At 34.3% G+C, this 22,282-nt stretch overlaps 3 protein-coding genes across 5 annotated transcripts in view; 2 read left to right on the top strand and 1 right to left on the bottom strand.

Annotated features, from left to right (window-relative positions):
* Positions 1 to 723: 723 nt before the first annotated feature.
* Positions 724 to 1,631, top strand: LOC135364344 (MICOS complex subunit MIC26-like). Its single transcript, XM_064590353.1, has one exon. The coding sequence runs from the start codon at positions 743 to 745 to the stop codon at positions 1,337 to 1,339; it is 597 nt and encodes a 198-aa protein (XP_064446423.1). The 5' UTR covers positions 724 to 742; the 3' UTR covers positions 1,340 to 1,631.
* Positions 1,632 to 4,712: 3,081 nt separating this feature from the next.
* Positions 4,713 to 18,765, top strand: LOC123843978 (killer cell lectin-like receptor subfamily F member 1). Its single transcript, XM_045873878.3, has 6 exons — positions 4,713 to 4,890; positions 12,303 to 12,401; positions 13,261 to 13,416; positions 16,378 to 16,517; positions 17,559 to 17,671; positions 18,174 to 18,765. Exons 1-6 carry the CDS (start codon positions 4,806 to 4,808, stop codon positions 18,292 to 18,294), a joined length of 714 nt encoding a protein of 237 aa, XP_045729834.1. The 5' UTR covers positions 4,713 to 4,805; the 3' UTR covers positions 18,295 to 18,765.
* The window catches only part of CLEC2B (C-type lectin domain family 2 member B), a 33,553-nt gene continuing 21,312 nt past the window's right edge, over positions 10,042 to 22,282 (bottom strand). For 2 of the 3 annotated variants that reach the window (XM_064591584.1, XM_064591582.1), the window contains one exon: positions 20,425 to 21,865. In XM_064591584.1, coding sequence (XP_064447654.1) covers positions 21,757 to 21,865 — 109 coding nt within the window. In that variant the 3' untranslated portion in view covers positions 20,425 to 21,756. Of the gene's footprint in view, positions 10,664 to 20,424; positions 21,866 to 22,282 lie in introns of those variants that run through there. The other variant, XM_064591583.1, reaches the window with a different exon arrangement.

Genomic DNA, 22,282 nt, shown 5'->3' with positions numbered 1-22,282 from the left:
CTATAAGGACACACACAAGCTGAAAGTGAAAAGTTAGAAAAAGATATTTCGTGCGAATGGTAAATAAAAGAGAGCAGAGGTGGCTATATTTATATCAGATAAAATAGACTTTAAGTCAAAAACTGTCACAAGAGACAAAGAAGGACATTATATAATGATAAAAAGATCAATTAAGAACATGCAACAGTTATAAATGTATATGTACCCGACATCAGAGCACCCAAATATATAAAACAAACATTGACAAACAGAAAGGAGAACTAGAACAGCAACACAACAACAGTAGGAGACTTCACTACCCCACTTTCAGCAACAGATGGAACATCCAGACAGAATATCAATAAGGAAAACAACAGACTTGAACATACTTTAGACCAAATGAACCTAACAGACATATAGAGAGTGCTCCACTCAATAGCAGCAGAACCCACAGCTTCTCAAGCACACAGAGAACATTCTCCAGCATAGAGCACATGTTAGGTCACAAAACAAATCTTACAACATTTAAGACTGAAATAATACTAAGTGTCTTCTCTGATGACAAAGGAATGAAATTACAAACCAGCAGCAGAAGGGAAACTGGAAAATTCACAAATATATAGACATTGAACAAGTTCTCTACAGGAGAGAAGATAATATGTATCAGATATTTTTGGAGCTGAGAGCTTTGGGCAACAATGGGCAGAGCGAATTATTAAAAATACAGTTTTCTGAGCCCGCCAGAGCCACCTCTGCCAGCAGCATGTTCAAGGTAATTCAGAGGTCTGTGGGGCCAGCCAGCCTGAGTCTGCTCACCTTCAGAGTCTATGCATCACCTAAAAAGGACTCACCTCACAAAACTTCTGTGAAAGTTAATGAGCTTTCACTCTACTCCGTCCCTGAGGGTCAATCTAAATATGTGGAGGAGCCAAGGACCCCACTTGAAGAAAGCATTTCACATCTCCGACATTACTGCGAGCCATATACAAGTTGGTGTCAGGAAATGTACTCACAAACTAAGCCCAGGATGCAGAGCTTGGTTCAATGGGGGTTAGGCAGCTATGAATATCTCCAAAATGCACCTCCTGGTTTTTTTCCAAGACTTGGTGTTATTGGTTTTGCTGGCATTGTTGGACTTCTTTTGGCTAGAGGTTCAAAAATAAAGAAGCTGGTGTATCCACCTGGATTCATGGGACTTGCTGCCTCTCTTTATTATCCACAACAAGCCATCGTATTTGTCCAGGTCACTGGGGAGAAATTATATGACTGGGGTTTACGAGGATACATAGTCGTAGAAGATTTGTGGAAGGAGAACTTTCAAAAGCCAGGAAATGTGAAGAATTCACCTGGAAATAAATAGAATGCTCCATGCTCTGCCCATTTTAATCAGTTATAGGTAAACATTGGAAACTCCATGCAGCAAACCAGTATTTCTACAGAAAAATGGCAGAGAAGTCAGTACTGAATATAGTAAATTGGCTTTCTTCTTCAGGACAAACTATACTAGGCTTCTTTGTTATCTTGGGTGATGCCATACTGCAAGTGGACTAATCGGAAATCCTTTCACCTAGAGATAATGTCTAGCCTTAGAACTCCTCGTTCTCAAGTTGCTATTTATGTACATAATTAAAATTCCAAATTAAAAAAAAAATACAGTTTTCTAAGTCTTAGTAAATAGTCATGTGTATAATACGAATAAGTACAAGTCATACCAGAATGACCTCATATTCCTGGTAGTTTTATACTAATGTGTCTGAAAAAGACTCATAATAAAGTATATGTGGTGTTCACTGGGATATTTGACAAAATCTACCATAATACCAATCTGCACGAAAGAAGTTTTATTTAGGTTAGGTGTCATTAGTTGGGAGAGATCATTTGCTATATGCCAGATGTATTGTCTTTGGTCTCATCAGGTCCCACATTTTAAGAAAGAGAAAGACAAGTATCATATGATCTCACTGGTATGAGGAATTTGAGAAACAAGACAGAGGATCATAGGGGGAGGGAGGGAAAAATGAAACGAGCCGAAACCAGAGAGGGACACAAACCATAAGAGACTCTTAATCTCAGGAAACAAACTGAAGGTTGCTGGAGTGGAGGGGGGTGGGCAGGATGGGGTGGCTGGGTGATGGACATTGGGGAGGGTATGTGCTATGGTGAGCTCTGTGAATTGTGTAAGACTGATGAATCACAGACCTGTACCCCTGAAACAAATAATACAGTATATGTTAATAAAAAATTTAAAAAAAGAATGCTTCAATTAACATAACGAATTTGTAGATGGCATACAACTTGGATAGCTAATGCATGGAGTGACAGAGTCATACACTCCAAACACTCTGAAATTCAGAGAAAATGAAGAATCTGACAAGATGAATCTTTTAAGTTTGTATTAAAATCTAAACTGAAAAAGTAATGGGGTAGGGAGAATTATCTTAATTTATAGAGGCTCAAAAAAAGCACAAGGGGAGGTTCAGTGGCCACGTTCTTTACTTCCACAAATGATTTTGTGTTTAGTGTAATTACTGGCTTCTAGTTCATCAGGAACTTGATAATGTTCCTTATTAGAACAGTCTTCTTTCTGGGCATTAGAAGTTTTACACCTAACAAAAACAAGATCTTGCATGAAATAGGTGATGGGGATTAAGGAGCACACTTGTGATGAGCACTGGGTGATGTAAGGAAGTGTTGAATCACTATATTGTACCCCTGAAACTAATATTACACTATGTGTTAACTATACTGGAATTTAAATAAAAACTTAAAAAAATAAAATGTAAAAAACCCCAGCAAGACCTTGGGTAAAGGAAGCAATTTCTTCATGTGGATTATAAGGTGTAATAATGGGAGGGGGGCACGTTGAAGTTGAATCCTAACTCCATGCTTTGATTCATAGACCTGTACGTTCTGTCTATGACACCAGCTGATGTCACCAGTGTGCCTTCAGAAAGTCATTTCAGCATCCTGCCCAGCACGTTGCTTATGGATAAATAAATTCTGCAGGCATGAACTGATTACCAAACTTTCTTTTCTGCAAAATGTCAAATGCAAGGATGTGTGGAAAATCATGACAACAAAGAAGACATTCTGTAGCTTTGTGAATGGTGATGCTAGCAGAAGCATCGCAGGTAAAGAAGTCAAATCTACTCCTAAAGTATGTGATTATTCCTGTGAGCACAAAGCACTAGACAGTGCATAATGGAAGATTCTTAAGTAATAGATCTGCCATCAGGAGGTTGGCTGGTTTCCCTCTGAAATTGTGCTCTGCTTTGGTCTCTGCCTTTAACAGGTTGGGCATTTGGCAAGGTTTTAGCAAAATCAGCCATGATGGGGGAGGACCTTATTATCTGAGCTTATAACTTCCATCCTTACTGTCCTGGATCATTTTACAGGTGACCATTTAATAAGGTCCAGGATGTCTGAGATGTCTGAGGAAAGAGGCTGACTGACATCCACAAGATAGGTCACTGTGTCCACCCAGTTATTAATAAATACACCAAAAGTTGAAGACTCTTGGTGAAAAATGTGTAGCAGGAAAATAATAGAAAATTTTAGCCAAAATTGTGCTACTGTAACTGTGGAAGTATTTAATGTAATTATCATTAAGTCACTACTAAATTCAAAAGGCTGATTTTTGCACCTCCAGCTCTGCTGTCCACCTTCTACAGCTCATTCTCTGTCCTGGAAGATTGGCCGGTGGAGACAAACTTGCCCTGTGGCTTCCACATATTGATTTAGGGGCAGGAAAGCAGAGGAATGAGATAGGAGTCAGGCTAATGGGCCCCGGGCCCCCTCTGTGAGAGCAGGACTGGCTGTTTCCAGGCAGGAGTGCCTCCTCTACTCAGCTCTTTCCTCAGTCTTCTGCCTCACCAGTGAAGTCTTCTGGTGGAAAGCTTTCGGTTTCTGTTCTCCATTTGCTACAATGACCAAAGATTTGGGATTTAAGTGTCAAACTTTTAAACTTTATCTCAACTTATAAAATCAGTATTTCCAGAATTATATTACTCTTTTTAGATTGGCCTTGAGGGAACTTTTTAGTGTGATAAGAAAGTGCCAAAACTGGATTTGGGTGGTGGTTGCACACATCTGTATATTTGCTAAAAATCAGCTAATCATGTACTTACAATGAGTGAATTTTATGGTATATAAAGTAGACCTCCTTAAAGCTGAGAAAAAAAATCTGAAATTTCTGGTCTGTCTCGTGAATATTGGGCATTCTCTTCAAATACCAGAAAAAGTAATTGAAAAATATGGTTTCTTTCCCAAGTTCTCCCCACTCCCTGAATTTTTTTGTGTGTGTGTTTAAGATGTCTTTAGAATGCGAAAAATTGCCAGTGTTTATATTATTAAATTAGCATGATTTGTAATCAATGTTGTTTTAGGATCAGGAAATTTAACTGATATTAAATCAAATATCACCATATTAAGAAGTGTAATTAAAAATTCACATATTTTGGCTAAACCAAAAACGCCTATGTACCATGTAACTCAACTCTAAAAGGAGTACAATTTCCATTTCCCTGACTTTATGGGTTAATCAGGAAACATTTTTTAAAGAACCACATATGATATTAAATTCAATATGTGGTGGACAGTTGAGAAATCATGTGTTATCTAGGTCATGAGAAATAAACTTAAAAAAAAAGAAAACATTTCCTCTGAGGTTTTCACCAATAGATGAAATTCTGCACCCTTGTTTGTAATTTGAGTGGACAATTTGAGGACTAGTTCTGATTAACAGCAGACTTATTATTTTTCTTATTACATATCATACTTAAAAAAAAAAGTACATATATACACACATATATTCACCCACATTGAAGATGCAAGATGAAGAAAGATACATGACATTGAATTTACAATTGAAAAAAAGGAGTTCTAGCCAAACGCCGCAACTTAAATTTAAAGGTATGAAATTCAGTTTTTTTTTAATTGGTGTGGGTTAATATGGGTATGGATTTAATACTGGTTAATATTAATATGAACATGAATGTGGACAGTAATTTCCAATATTCTGTTCTTTACTGTTCTTGGACTATTTTATTTGCTTTTCTCTGTCTCTGTCTCGTCTTTCTGTCTCTCTGTTCGTCTATCCCTCTATTATTTATCAAGGCGAGGGCTAACAATTACTTGCTTATTTTATTTTATTTTTTAAAGATTTTATTTATTTATTTGATGGAGAGAGAGAGCACAAGCAGGGGGAGTGGGAGGGGGAGAAGCGAAGCAGGCTTCCCCCTGAGCAAGGAGCCCAAATTGGGACTCGATCCCAGGACCTTGGGATCATGACCTGAGCCAAAGGCAGACTCTTAACCCACTGAGCCATCCAGGTGCCCCAGATTATTTGCTTTTAAAGTAAGATTTTGTGTCATATAATTTCCTAAGGACATTCTCAGGAAAAATACACAATCAGTTAAAATTAATAAAATTAAAATTAATATTTAGTGCCAGTCATCAACCTCCTTATCATTCATAAAAATGGCATCTTTAGTACTAGTTTTTAATTCAGCATGTCAAAAACGTTAAAATATGCTTTTCACTAGGTGGAAAATTTTGTTTTGGAAAGTAGAGATACTAACCTGAGAGACCACAAAATGTAATGGCTCTTCTGTGTAAACTTTTTTTCACACTCAGTTTGTAGATGCCACTCTGAAACCAAAATGTGTTTTGGTTCAGGAAAGGAGCTCAGGAGGCTGCAAATAATAAATGTGCAACCCTAGCTATTTAAGTGGCATACTGATATTCATCCTTTACCAATGTATCCTCTGCTAATAGTAAAATTTGCTAATATTTAGTAAAGCTTACGGTATGATACACATTCGAATCTAATTGACAATTTAAGCCCTGTCATTTTACACAGGGCTTTTACTTAACTCTGTGACTATATATTTATATATTTTTTCTCATGTCTTGGTGCTAATGAAAATAAGAAAGTACATTTTTTGCCACTATCTAAAGCTTCAGAATCACTATAGAAATAGTATTACTAATAATATAGCTACTTAAAGCAGATTGAAATGTTTTTGCAGGGGTTTTTTGTCCTTAGTATATATTCCATCAGGCAAGCACAGTCAAATTATGCTTTAAAATTGCTTGGGGGAGCCTGGGTGGCTCAGTCAGTTAAGCATCTGCCTTCAGCTCAGGTCACTATCTCAGGGTCCTGAGATCAAGCCTCCCCACCCTCCCAGTCTCAACAGGGGGTCTGCCTCTCCCTTCGCCTCTTCCCACCTGCTTGTGCGTGCACGTGAGCTCTCTCTCTCAAATAGATAAATAAAATCTTTTTAAAAAATTAAAAATAAAAAAATAAAATTGCTTGAAATACTTCCTTTCTATGGATTAGGACCCTTTACTTCATATTCCATTTCATTTTTAGGGATCGCTTTTTTTTTTCATTTTGACTACTTATTTTATAATTATGTATAAGTATACATATTATGCAATCATAACAATATACATAATGCCTATTATATATTAGAATCATTTTATAATTATTTAAAACATTTATATATTTTCAAAGTCAAACCTATATAGCAAGGTACTTCCAGACATCTCCAGCTCCCAAAGATCCAGCTTCTGTCTTGCTGTTTTCACCCTGCTCTCTCCTTCCCACACACTTTAATCCTATATACAGCCTAACATTTCTCTATTAAGTGGATGTACCATAGTTCATTCAACTAGTTTCATTACTGGACACTTAAGATGTTTGCATTCTTTTTCTATTATATCCCTATTATAAATAACATTGCAATGCTTGCACATATGTCTTTTCATATATTGCCAATATGTCACTGTAATGTATTCCTAGAAGAAAGATTGCTGGATCCAATGTAGATGCTTATGTAATTTTGCTAGTTTTCCCCCAAATATCCCTCCACAGGATTGTACCATTCTATGCCACGATGAACATGAGTGCAAACATCTTTTTGAAATACTGATTTCAGTTCTTTTGGATATACCCAGAAATGCAATTGCTGGATCATATGGTAGCTCTCTTTTTAATTTTTTGAGGGACTGCCATACTGTTTTCCGTAGTGACTGCACCATCTTACATTTTCACCAACAGTGTGCAAAGGTTGAAAGTTCTCTGCATCCTCATCAACACCAGTTATCTGTTTTTGATAGTAGCCATTCTGTCAGACGTGAAGTGATATCTTATTATGGTTTTGTTTGCATTTCCCTGATGATTAGTGCCGTTAGATAACTTTTCACATACTTGGCCATTTGTAGGTCTTCTTTGGAAAACTGTCTATTCAGATCCCCTGCCCATTTTAAAATAAGATTGTTTGTTTGTTTTTCTTTTTTTTTTTAAAGATTTTATTTATTTATTCATGAGAGACAGAGAGAGAGAGAGAGAGAGAGAGAGAGAGAAGCAGGCTCCCTGCCGAGCAGGGAGCCCGATGCGGGGCTCTATCCCAGGACCCTGGGATCATGACCTGAGCCGAAGGCAGACGCTTAACCATCTGAGCCACCCAGGTGCCCGTTTGTTTGTTTTTCTAATTGAGTTGTGTAAGTTGTAAGAGTTCTTTATATATTTTGGGTATAGACCCTTTATCAGAGAGTTATATAATTTTCAAATATTTTCTCCCTCTAGTTTGCCCTTTTTTCTAGTTCCTTGAGGTTTAAATTTAGATAGTTTATTTGAGATCTTTCTTTTAATGTAAATGTAGTTATTCATGGCTATAAAGTTCTCTCTTACAAGTGCTTTTGTTGCATCCTCTAAGTTTTATGTTGTTTTTTCATGTTTGTTTCAAGATTTTTAAAAATTTCCATTTTGGTTTCTTCTTTGACTTGTTAGTTTTTCAGGACTGTGTTGCTTTATTTGACATATTTGTAAATTCTCCAGTTATCCTGCTGTCTTGATTTGTAGTTTCATACCATTGTCATTGGAAAAAAAATCCTTGGTATGATTTCAATCTTCTTAAATTTGCCATGACTTGTTTTGTAACTTATCATATGATCTATACTGGAGAATGTTCTGTGTGCATTTGAGAAGAATGTGTATTCTGCTGTTGTTGGATGGAATGTTCTCTGTATGTCTGCTAGGTCCATTTGCTCTAAAGTAATAGTTCAAATCCCAGATTTTTGTAGTGATTTTTTGTTTGGATGATCTATCATTATTGAATGTGAGGTATTGAAGTCCCTTGTTATTAGTGCATTGCAATTTCTCCCTTTCACATCTGTTAATATTTGTTTAATGTATTTCGCTACTTTGGTGTTGGGTGCATATATATTTATGATTATTATATCCTCTTGATAAATTGATCCCTTTATCATTATATAATAACCTTCTTTGTCTCTTGTTACAGTTTTTGACTTAAACTCTGCATTGTCTTATATAAGTATAGCTACCCCTGTTCTCTTTTAGTTTCCATTTGCATGGAATATCTTTTTCTATGCCTTCTCTTTGAGCCTACCTGTATCCTTAAAGATGAAGTGAGTCTCTTGTATACAGCATGTAGTTGTGTCCTGTTTTGTTTTTTTAATCTATCCAGCCACTCCATGTCTTTTGATTAGAGTATTGAATCCATTTAGAATTAGAATAATTCTTCATATGAAAAAAACTTACTAATGCCATCTTATTACCTGTTATTTGGCTGTTTTGTAATTCCCTTATTCCTTTCTCCTTCTCCTTCTGTCTTCCTTTGTGAATTGATTTTTCATAGTGGTATGCTTTGGTTCCCTTTTCTTTTAATGTGTGCATCTGCTGTAGGTTTTGCTTTGTGGTTACCATGAGGCTTATATAAAACATCTTATAGATATAAGAGTCTATTTTACCCTGATAACAGCTTAACTTCAATTGCATACAAAAATTCTACCTTTTTAATGCCTGCCTTTTATGTTTTTGATGTCACGGTTTACCTCTTTTTATATTGTATATTCATTAGCAAATTATTGTATCTATAGTTACTTTTAAGAATATTTTCTTTTAACCTTTATACTAAAGTTAATTAATTTTTTTCCAAGCTTTTGTGGAAAACTTCCAGCGTTTCTCAATTAACTTAATTAGATCAAAAAAAAAAACAACAACAAACTCTTGTGCATATTGAACAAGTATCCATCAATTCCTGCTTTATTTTCTAACATAAAGTTGTTGGATTTTATCAATTGCACTTTCTACATCTATTGGGATGATGATACATTTCTCTCTAGCTCTATTAATAAGATAAAATGAATTTCTTACTATTGAACAACCCGTGTATTCCTAGAATAAACCCACCATGGTAGAGGTATGTTTTGGCTACTATTAGTATATTTAAGATTTTTGTATGGACATTTAGGAGTGACTGATTGTAGGGCTTTTTGTTTTTAAATTATTTTTATTTTTATTTTCTGATGTTAAAAGATTGGTAAGTTAAATTCTATATGGGAGAATTCTCTACAACTTCTCTACAGGAGAAAACACAGGTAATGAAAATGTTATTTCCTCCAAAATTGTAAGCCTTAATATGCCTCAAATTCATACTGTAAAGCTCAATTCATGATACTTGGGAGAAATAATTGAGTCTGAATTGAATCTGAAACGGCTTCCACATCTTTTCTCCTAATGTTTTCTGATAATCATGTGTTTGATTTTTTTAAGTGAATAAATGACATTTTTTACATATGCTGAACACTTTGAATTTATTGATTATAAATTTAATATATTAAAATATTAGAAAATAATCTGGGAAATGCAGGGTAGTCATTAATTGAATTATAATAAATCTTATTTTACGATCTTTGTCAATACTATAAGATAAAAACTGTGTACTAGTTCTCTGACATACTGTTTCATATGATTTATTATGCTTTTTCTTGACAGAGTTTAGCATCTTCAAATGTGGTTTTTTTAATTCCCGTAGATTTAAAGGGTATTTGGAACACAAATTTCAGTACTAATAACTCAATTTATTGACTGAACTCTAAGTTTAATCATAGTTATGGGGAGTGGTTCCTTATTAATTATTGTGATGCACTTATAAAAATTATCTTTGATGACATAAACTATTATGTAAAATATAGATGTTCATTTACTCAGTATAAACTACTCATACAATTCCATAAGCTAAGTTCTTTTTATTTATTTTTTATTTTTTTCTTTGTTCAATCTTTTTAATAACATGCACAACAAAAAATAAGTATAATTAGTGCCACTTAGCACTTGCATTAACAGTTATTTATCTTTAAGTTATAAAATCAATAGTTCATTCAAATTTAGTTTCCCTATACTTTTTGCCCAATTCACACAAAAACAATGTATTTTTTAAAAAGCATAATGACATAAAATTTTATCCAAGGTTGCAGTCTTCCATGCCGTCTTCTTCACACATCACATCTAGAAAATGAACTTCATATGCTTGATTCCATAAGTTTTGAAGAAAACCATTGTAATAAATGCCCACAATCCCAGAATAAAACTGCCAGGAGGATGCCAATCTTTCAGCTTTGGTTTCTGGTGAATTATCTGAGCTACAGGAAGTTGTTCAGCTTATTTCAGTGGTTCCACGAGTTCCTCATCCATCCAGTCTTTCTTATATCTGCTTTCCATGATTTCTAGATCTGGTTGCAAACTAATAGTCTCTCTTGTAATTTCCACTTTCCGTACGCTTCCAAAAAAATCAGTTATCAGGAAATTTTTAGGATCCCTCTGAAAAAGATCAGTGCGATGTCCAGGGGTAGACACACAGAGACTTCTAGGACATAACTGAAAAAGGTCATTCATATTAGTTTGGCTAGCTGGATTAATTTCTTCCAAAAATGCCAAGACATAAAATGTGTATCTATCCATAAGGTGGACTCCAATTGCAGGATCAGGTTGATGCGAGAGTGAATCTTCTCCCACTTGGCTACTAGCTAAAGCCATTATGTTAGGAGAATTGAATCGTTCATACATGAATGCTCCTTGATAAGTATCAATAATAAACAGTAACTCGTTGTAGCGTCTTTTTTGCCACATTTGCTCAAAAGCATCTGCAAGTTCTATGTTGGTAATTTCTTCAGAACCTTGACATTTCAAGAAACCATTTCCACCATGTCCTGTCATATAAATAAGAATATTGCTTCTATCCTAAGAAAGAAGACGTTTTGAGCGAGGAGTACTAGGTGGGATCCTGCCGGTTAATACCCATAAAAAATTCTCCGCAGTTACCTCATAGCTTCTATAACCCACTTCCACATCACCTCCATACACATTTAGTTCCATATTCTTGTGACTAAACACCGTAGCTGGTTTGGGATTTCTAGGGTTGCATGCCATATCGTCTGCAAGCATCAGAACAATGTGACTGTCAGGAATACCTCGCCTCTTGACACTTCTGTAAGAGAGAGTATCTGCAACATGCCAATAATTAAACCAGAACCAGGATGTACATACCAAAACAGCCCAGTTGTTTGTGTGGCCACTTCTAAAGAACTGTTCTGCTTGATGCTCGATCTGACTAGCGGCCAAGGTGCCGAAGGACAAAAGCAACAACCCTGCCAGGGTAGTCAAACTCTTGCTGAGAAAACACGCGGCCACCATGTTTCCCGGCTTCAGCTTCCCTAAGCTAAGTCCTTTTTAATGAGGTTGAGAAAAATAGCAACATATATACTTGAAGCCCTGAGTGAGACTATTTACTTTCTCTATTATGATATCCTTTCACTCATTAATAGCCATCACTGAATGCACATCTTATCTCTAAGATAGCAGCGTAAGCATATGAAAAATAAGTTATCACTCTTAAAGAGTTCACCATCTAATGAGAAGCTGAAACGTCATTATTGCATTGGTTAGAAAAGATTTTAGGATTTTTTTAGGTTAAAAGAACAAGTATCAGGAGTCATATTTAGTTCTGATTTGTATTACATCCTTAGTAGATGAAATAGGTTGAATGACTTGTGAATATTACATTAAAGCAAATTATTAATTAGAAAGTATATACTTATGTGAATATATATGTGTGTATCTGTGAGGCGAGCGTGATAACCACTACACTATGGAAATGGGACCATATATGTGTGTATCTGTAAGTGCACATGAGCATGTGTGTGTGCACGTGCATGCACGCTTGGGGAATTATTAGGCGTATACATTAAAATTCTTTATCCACTAGGTCTATTATGTAAAATATTAGCAATTTCTTAAGATTCAATGTAACGTGCATCATAACTGCTCTCCATATGCAGTATTACCATTACTAAATAAAATAGGTATACATTTTCCTATTTATTTAGGTTTTAAGCTTTTGATTGCCTACTACCCTTTAAGATTCAAAACCAGTACTATATGCAATCTTATTATTATAGTTGCTTTCACTTCTTGGAAATGTACTTTTCTGAGCTAATTCATGTGATTAATCTCTCAGATTGTTCTGTGATGTTGCACTGGTATAAAATCTTATTGGGGATATCTGGAACAGTAAATGGTATTCTGGTTCTGACTTTGATCTCCCTGTCTTTACTGGGTAAGTTAAAAGATCTTAAATAAAAATATAGAAAATGTTTACTATTTTCTTATGACTCTTTTCGTATTCATTCATTCATTTGTTCATTTTTTTGTTAACAAAGTCTTAATAAGAAGCTACTATGTATAAAGCCATATACTCTACTCCATAGCAATGTATTTAATATGTAGGCAAATCAGGTATCTTGTCCTCAAACGGCATACAATCTAAAAGGAAGAAAATTGTGTGTGTGTGTGTGTGTGTGTGTGATGTGTATTGGGAAACCACATTTTTGGATTTCTTAGAAACCTGTGAATAGAATTTCATGATTTTTCTTAAAAATGTTTACATGTTGTATCTAAGATTGTATTTAGTTTATACTTTATACTACTATACCCCAAGCATTACTACAAATTTCTGAAATTAAAAAAAGCACTCAAAACCAAAAAACCAAAAAAGGAATAATCATGGTGATAAATCTCTAGTGAAAGAAATAGACTTTAAATAAGTAATTATGGTAGAACGGGCTAAGCACAGTGTCGTTGGTTTCAGCAAAATCATGACATTAAGAAGGTATGGAAAGAGCATGTATACTCCCTAGAGTGGAAATTTTGCTTCATTTACTACTGTTTCACCAGTTCTTAGCATGATGCCTGGCACAGAATAGATCCTCAACAAATATGTATTCTATAAGTGAATTAATTATGTAGTATTTGAAATTATTTTTCATTAAATAAAATGAAAATAAGAAAGAAACTTTCTAGTTATCCCTTCAGTTGTTTCTTGTTCCAATCATCAGAATCATTCCAAAGCATCTGTGTCTGGAGCACTGCACAGGGAGGAGATATTTACCCAATGTTAAAATAATTCTGTTTTTAAGTTTCTCAGGGAATATTGCTAAAATGCCAAGAAGCAAAGAATTCAAATATCACCCAACATGATGATATTGGAAACCTGAAAATGAACAGTGGCACGAGAGGAAATATAAGTAGTAAGGACACAAGCCACTGTGGTTCAAAAGCTACAGACCATTCAGGTATCTCTCAAGACTTTGGCCTATAAAATTCTTTTGGCTTTCTAAGTTTGAAAAATCCTATTTAACAGTTATGCAGATTACATTAACAAATAAAGATTCGATATCCATCTACTTTTCATTCAAAACTTCATATATACATATGATTTATTACTCTTTTTGTGGTGGGAGGATAGGTATCAGTGAAAAGAACATAACAAAGAGGCTCTTCCCTTTAGGAATTTAAAATCAAATTGAATCACACAAATACAGAAAGTTAATTGTGATTATAAGGCAGTATGTAACTAACTATTTCTGTCTCTTATTTATTCAGTTTTGAAGTACAAAATGAATACAAGTAACTATACACATGAATGATTCATTATGATTTTACGCTTATAACTTCCAATTATACAAAATTTTAGAAAACTGTCCCTTCTACTTCCAATTTTGTTTTAGTTTAACTTTAAAGTGCTTAACTTTTTGGGCCTTCAACAATTCGTTTTATAGTATATGTGAGAAATGTGCAGATTAATTTATTTTATAATTATTTATCAAAGGATTTTCTCTAGGGGCGCCTGGGTGGCTCAGTCGGTTAGGCGTTGGACTCTTGCTTTCAGCTCAGGTCATGCTCTTGGGATCCTGGGATAAAGCCCAAAGTAGGGCTCAGCACTCTGTGGGGAGTCTGCTGGAGTTCTCTCTCTCCCTCTCTCTTTGCTCTGCCCCTGACTCTAAATAAATAAATAAATAAATAAATAAATAAATAAATAAATAAATAAACAAACAAACAAGATCTTTTAAAAAAAGGATTTTCTCTAATCCACTAGTTTGTGTTGTTCTCCTTATCACATATGAAAATGTCATATATATTATCGTTTACTTATTGATACTCTTTTCTTTTGGATTATCTATCTGTTTTACAAGTCCCAAACTAATTGAAATACTGTAATTTTAACACTTATTTTAGACTCTCACTAGCTAATTCGTCATTATGTTGGGTATTATAATGGAACTTTTTCAGAGGTAAGAAAGCTTTGATAGGTAAACGTGGAATCATATAGACACAATTAAACTTTTATTAAAATGTCTAAATACTGTATATCAGGTTGTAAGATATTAATTTCTTATTACTTTTTTCTTCTTTTTTAATTGAGGAAATATCCACAAACATGAAGTTAACCATTTAAAATAAAACAATTCATTAGGACATATGAATGTTCAATGACGGTATCTAGTTCCAAAACATTTTCATCACCCAAAAAGAAATCCCATTCCCAGTAAGCAATTCCCCATTCCCTCTCCCCCAGCCTTTAGCAACCACTAATCTGCTTCCTGTCTCTGTGGATTTACCTATTTTGGACTTTCATATAATGGAATCATACAATATTTCACTTTTTGTGTCTTGCTTCTTTCACTTAGCATAATGTTTTCAAGGTTCATCCATGTTCTATCATATATCAGCATTTTATTCCCTTTTCTTTTTTTATTTTTTTTATTTTTATTTTTTTATTTTTATTTTTTTTTAAAAGATTTTATTTATTTATTTGACAGAGAGAGACACAGCAAGAGAGGGAACACAAGCAGGGGCAGAGGGAGAGGAAGAAGAAGGCCTCCCGCCGAGCAGGGAGCCTGATGCGGGGCTCGATCCCAGGACCCGGGATCATGACCTGAGCCGAAGGCAGACGCTTAACGACTGAGCCACCCAGGCGCCCCTTTATTCCCTTTTCTGACTGAAGAACATTCCTCTGTTTGTATAGATCCACAATTTGTTTAGGATGGCAATACTAAGCAAAGTGCTCTGTAGATTCAAAGAAATTCCTATCAAAATTCCAATGGCCTTTTTTTGTGGAAATGGACAAGGTGATCCTAAAATTCATGTGAAATTGGAAGAAATCCTGAATAACAAAAATAATCTTGAAAAAGAAGAATTAATTTGGAAGATTTACATTTTCCAATGTTAAAACTTAATGGGATGGGGAGAATGAATAATGACTGCTTAATATTTACAGGGTTTCATTTTGGGGTGATGAAAATATTTTGGAATTAAATAGTAGTTATGTTTGCACATTGTGGATGTAATAAAATCCATGGCATTTGCACCTTAAGGTGATTAAAATGGTGAATTTATGTCATATGAATTTTACTTCAATAAAGAAGGGAGATTTTTCGGGGCACCTGGGTGGCTCATTCGTTAAGCGTCTGCCTTTGGGTCAGGTCATGATCCCAGGGTCCTGGGATAGAGCCCTGCATCGGGCTCACTGCTCAGCCTGAAGCCTGCTTCTCTTTCTCCACTCCCCCTGCTTGTGTTCCCTCTCTCGCTGTGTCTCTCTCTGTCAAATAAATAAATAAATAAAATCTTAAAAAAAAAAAGAAGGGAGATTTTAATGGCCATAAGTTTGAATAGTTATACTGACCTGAACTCATATTTATTCATACAATTTACTTTCTCTCGTTATTATTCCAAAATCTCAGATATTTTCAATTGAAGACCTCAGTTTAATTTAATTTAAGAAAATCAAAGAACTTCAACTTGCAATTATATAGGGGCTGAAAAACTATTATTTTTGATACTATTTAATATCAAAAAAGAGTTATTAAGGGAAGATTTATGCACATAAGACAAGGAGAGAAATCTTAAAGCTTTATATGATTAAATTCTAAGAGAATGGTATAAATAATATTTAATCTCACAAGTAGCATTAATGTAATTTACAGCTTAAATGGTTCATGTTATTTTAGTAATTACATTAGAACTGGGCATAAAAAAGAAATCCTCTTTTGTCTAAGTTTTGCTTCATCTTATGAAATTAATTTCTTAATTCCCGTGAATTATCATTTGTAATATGGACATCTTTTAAATCTGAGCACTTTGTTAGAGTGATTTTATCGTACAGCTCCACTCTTATTTATACGACACAGAAGTATTCAATTTTCATTGAATACATATGTAACTTAATTTTCTTTGTTTCCTCCATTTCCCTATAGGGTTGTGCCCGTCTGAATGGCTCAAATATCAAAAAAAGTGTTATTGGTTCTCTAATGAGATGAAAAGTTGGAGTGACAGTTATGGGTATTGTTTGGGAAGAAAATCTCATCTACCAATCATTCAGGACCAACTTGAAATGGTAAGTGATTTAGTGTCAGGGTTATGACATTAATCTCTGTGCAGTTAAAAATGGTATTCCTCAAGACAATTATCATATGATCTCACTCATATGTGGAATTTAAGAAACAAAACAGAGGATCATAGGGGAAGGGGGGGAAAAATAAAACAAGACAAAATCAGAGAGGAAGACAAACCATAAGAGACTCTTAATCATAGACTCTTAAACAAACTGAGGGTTGCTGGAGGGGAAGGGGGTTGGGGGTGGGAGTAGATGGGTGATGTACATTAAGGAGGGATTTAGTATGGATTTATACATTTTTTTACTGCTTTGTTGATGTAATGATCACAGGGTGTTATGTGCAACCGATGAATCACTAAACTCTACCTCTGAAATTAATAATACACTATGTTAATTACTTGAATTAAAAAAAATTATGCTAAATGAATGAAAAACAAATGGCTTTCCTCAAGGGTGCCTGGGTGACTCAGGCAGTTAAGCATCTGACTCTTGATTTCAGCTCAGGTCATGATCTCAGGGTTATGATCTCAAGGTCCTGACATCAAGCTGATGGGGGCATCACACTCAGAGTGTGCCTGGGATTCCCTCTTTCCTTCCCCCTCTGCCCCTCCCCTCTCTCACACACACTCTCTCTCTCTCTCTCAGGCTCTCTAAAATCAATCAATGAATAAATGAAATCTTTTTAAAAAATGGCTTTTCTCAAATTTCTTCCCACCCTTCCATTAAATTATCATTTATCTCAATCACCGAGTTTTTGGCACCCTCCTAATTTTTGTGCTCAATGCCAGTGCTTCACCTGACTTATGCTAGTCCTGGGCTGAACATTCGTATTCAATTTACAAGTGATATATATGTATGTGTATGTATGTAATAAATATATAGTGTATGTAATAAATATATAGTGTGTGTAAATAAGTTATGAATTGATTAGTATAAGAATATTCATGTAGGATGCTAATTGTCCAATAAAATTCTAAATCTTAATTAGTATGTCTACATTATTAAAATATTCTGTTCACTTAGTTACTCGTTACTTTTTAGGCTTTTATACAGAAAAACCTAAAACAAACAAACTATGTGTGGATTGGGCTTAACTTTACATCACTGAAGAGGACATGGACCTGGGTGGATGGTTCTCCATTAGATTCAAAGACGTGAGTCCAAAAACACTGTCTGATTTACTGTCTATTGTACAACTTATCTCCATAAAACACCTCTAAGTCCACCAAAATCAACTCTGAAATAATTTTGATACTAAGGAATTTGAAAGGATGAAAATTGATTTAATGTTCACTGGAATCATGATGGATATTTTGGTTTTGTTTTCAAAGCAAAAAGATTTGAAAACAGTAATCATTGTGCATTTATTGTTTAAAGACTACACCATATAAAAAAATGGAAAGAAGACTAGAACAGAGATATGGACACAGATTTACTCTTAGCTCTGTCATTTCTAACAGATTCTCTGGGAACTCTGTGCAAATCACAGAGAATAAGACTAAGTTACAGAGATATTGTAACTTTTAGTGAATCAAGGGATTTGAAAATGCCCTAAAATCTGAATGGCCTTTCAATTAAGGGAGGGTATTAGTTGAAAACCCAAATGGATGTCTTTGGCAACAATGATTAACAATGAATTTATCCCTTCTTCTACAGATTTTTCATAAAAGGACCAGCTAAAGAAAATAGCTGTGCTGCCACCAAGGAAAACAAAATTTATTCTGAAACCTGCAGCAGTGTTTTCAAATGGATTTGTCAATCAATCAATAATCAATGATCAAAGTTTTTTTGCCAATTAGGTTCTAATATTAATCTTAAGGAGTAAGAATTTAAAACTACAATTAAAAAATAGAATTGCAATTAAACAACAAAATGTCTTCTCCATCTTCCCTCCATCATCTACCTTGGTTCTAACCTTAGAGTACCCCATGTAAACAATCTAAAATATTCCCTTTCAATGTTTTACGTGGTAATATAATCCAGTGTGAGTCCATGCGTTCATACTCAAGATTTTTTTCATTTTTCATTTTACAACAAATGTGGTCAAATTATATCTGCTTTTCTGTATTGTGCTTGTTTAATTTGTAACAATATCCTATGCAAATTTCATATAATTCTGAGTTGTGCTTTAGTATGGATTTATACATTTTTTTTACTGTTTTCTTGATGAGCATTAACTTTGTTCTCAAGTTTTTTCTACTGTAAACTATGCTGCAGTAAACATTCTGAATATCTTTTTTAAAAGTAATACCTGTTATTTCTTTGATATAAACCTTAAAACTGTATTTTATGACTCAAAAGCATTAAATATGTTGTTTTCTTTAGATTTTATACAATTTTAATCTAAATTTAGAAACTATCATAAACATAAAATTACAGGTACAGCACAAAAGCACTTTCCTTCTTCCTGAACCTCTTGAGAATTACTTGTCAGATTGATACATTTTATTATAAAATTTCAAGTATCATTGGATACTTTTGTGTACATTTTCTACAAAAAAATCCCTTACTTAATCACAAATAATGATCAAAATTAACAAACTAGCACTGACACAGTGCTACCATCTAATTCTCAGACTCTCTTTAAGGTTTGCCAATTGTCTCTAGAGTAAAAGATCCAGCTCAGAATCATCTTCTGCGTTTAGTTATTATGTCTCTTTAATCTCCTTAAATCTAGAAGAGTTCTTTAGCCTTCCTTGCTATTCACAACTTGACACTTCTGAATACTACAACGCGGTTATTCTGCAAAATGTTCTTCCATTTGAATCTGTCTGATTATTTCTCATGGTTATATTCAACTGCTCCTTGGCAGAAACAGTGAGAAGTTCTCACTGCATCCTTTCCAACGGCACACACATTTATTTGTTCCATTGTTGATGCTATTGACTTTGTTCACATGCTTAATCTGATGTCTATCAGACTTCACTGTAAAGTTTCTCTTTTCCCTTTGTAATTAATTAATATTTTGTGGACAGTGACCAAGATGGTTTTTACATTCCCTTCAGCTTAACTAAATTTTAGAAAAGCTTTGTTCTTCCTGACCTCCTCATTTTTAGACCATTTACTTGAGGAAACTTGTAATTGGAAATTCTGTCTCCGCTTCTTTGAGATGCAAATCTTTCAAAAAGCTTTTTAAAGGCTTTTCAACCCAGAAGTGTCTCTCTTAAGGACCAGAGAGTCATTCCTTTGAAATGTAATCATCAAGAAAAGTAGCACCTCTATTTCTTAGTTTCTGTGGGAAGGTAGGAGGCTAACTTCAGTGGGCATCTAGATCCAAGTTGTAAAACTCTCTCCTATCATGAAGACCTGAAAAAGTTTAATTTGCCTCTGGGTACAGCTGTTTAGCAGACACAGATGGTGTATGATCTCCTCCCTCGCCCCAGCTCTGCAAAACCTTGCTGTCTTCTGTTTCAGCAGATTTTAGTTCAGACCGAGTTCTCGCCTATGTCCCTATTGTCATAACATTGAATGAAGTCTTTTCCTGTGTAATATTGTTTGGTGCAATTTTTGCTTTGACAGAAGGTACTTTTAGACTTTGTAAATATCCCATTCTTCATCAGAATCTCAATGTATTCATTTTTGTATTTGTATCTTTGTGGACTCTCACTTTCATATTTTGTTCAATTTGTATACTCTATTTTGACTCTCAACTTGTTCCAGACCTAGTCGCAAAAGTTACCCTTTGAGGTGACATTGCTATCCTTGATCTCCATGATCCTTTGCTGGTGTGTAGTGTTGTTTATTTGTTTTGTGGTAATAACCTTAGCAGAATGCCAGTAACCATTTTCACCAATGTTTGAACTGGTCTTTATGTTCGAGTCTGATTTCCCGTGACTCTCAAAGATTGGTGCTGGGGTACACTGATGATCACAAACCTAAATCTAATCTAAAATATGCACAAAATATGAACAATAATTAATTTTTTAGACATATTAAACTTACCATTCACAATTTTATACCATAAATGTAAAACAACACATCTTCTTTGAATTATTGAAACAATAATCCCAATAATCCCCCCAGAGAAAATTTTAGGGCAATCACATTAATGAATTTAGGCATAGGAATATTAAAAAATAAATATCAGAATAAATCAACTTAGAATAAATATAACACCATAGCCAAGTTGAATTTGATCTAGGAATTCAAAATAGTTATTTAATATTAGAAAACTTTTGTCATTTACCACATTGAAAGATTAAGGAAGAACATCAAAATAGATGAAGGAAACAAAAACATTAAGAAAATTCAAAGTCCCTTTCTATTGAAAAAATTTTTTTAGGAAACAGGAACATAGAAGAACTGCCTTAACTTAAAAAAAGTGCATAAAAATGAAATAAAAGACTGATAGTGTTGAAATGTTAGAAGTGGAGTGCCTGGGTGGCTCAGTCAGTTGGGCATCTGCCTTTGGCTCAGGTCATAATCCCAGGGTCCTGGGATTGAGTTCCATGTCAGGCTTCCTGCTCAGTGGGGAGTGTGCTCCTCCCTCTCTCCTTATTGTTCTCTCTCTCTCTCAAATAAATAAATAAAATATTTTAAAAAAGAAGATATTAGAAGAATTTTCTTTAAAATGTGAAACAAATTAATAATGTTCACTGCCAATATTGTCTTGGCAGTTCTACACATTTTAATTATACAAAAATTAAGTAATAGTTCTAAGAAAAAAATAAAACTTATTATTAGGTGCTATGTTTTACAATATTTAAAAGAATCCACAAATTATTAGAATTATGAGCTTTCAGAATATATGTTGAACAGGAGAAGAATAACACAAAGAATTACATTTCCATATATAAAAGTAACTATTATAAAAAATAATAAAATTACATAATTACAACAGCATAAACATCAGATACATTTAATAGGGACACATATAATAAATAACATGCAGTGACTGGTTAGAAAAACTATAAATCATACAAGAAGACAAACACCAATATAAGATATATATTATAAATGAATAAGAAATAATATTATAAATACAACACTTTCCAAATTGATCTATAGGTCCTGTGAAATTAATTACAGGAGTCTTCTAAAATTGATACAGAAAAGATCCAGGCCTTGAAAAGTAGAAAAATAAGTTGAAGGAAATTATTTTGACAATTATCAAGATGTATTATCAAGCTAGAACATTAAAGCAGTGAAGTGTTGAAAGTTAACTTATACAGAGGGAAAGAAAAAAAGAATTACAAAAATCATGGTACCAATGTTGCAATTCCACTATGGAAACATTAAGTTAGTGCATTTTCCTCCTGCAAATCCATTTTCTTTCTGTGTAGCATCTAGCTGTTGCTGCACCATCATCATCGAGGTAAGCACATTTTTCATTTCCTCTCACAGAAAACCTACGATAAAGGGATTAAACACCATGTACCAAAAAAATCCTGTGATTTCTCATTTGCTCAATGACCCCATTTAAAAAAATATCTGTCCAGAGTCCTGAAAAAGTGTGCTGTGGCAGTGTCCTCTCTTGCTAAGGGGAAGATATCTACCAAATCAGACCATAAGAGTTCCTCTTCCAAGAATTTATACCTGTTAAACTGACATTAAGATAGTTATGTGTAATCAGTGGAACTACCAGTTTATATAAACCAATAGTTCTTAACAAAAGGCGATTTTGCTTTGTGTTCCCCACCCCACCCCCCAACACACACTTGGCCACATCTGGAGACATTTTAGGTTGTCATAAGTGGAGGGGGGGGAGGACTGCCTAATAGGTAGAAGCCAGAGATGCTGCTAACATCCTAAAATGCACAAGACAG

This window comes from Mirounga angustirostris, unplaced genomic scaffold (genome assembly GCF_029215605.1).
Source record: "Mirounga angustirostris isolate CCGP_5_RB_7025 unplaced genomic scaffold, mMirAng1.0.hap1 SCAF_5, whole genome shotgun sequence".
Taxonomy (NCBI): Eukaryota; Metazoa; Chordata; class Mammalia; order Carnivora; family Phocidae; genus Mirounga; species Mirounga angustirostris.
This window is presented reverse-complemented; position numbering and strand designations above follow the sequence as displayed.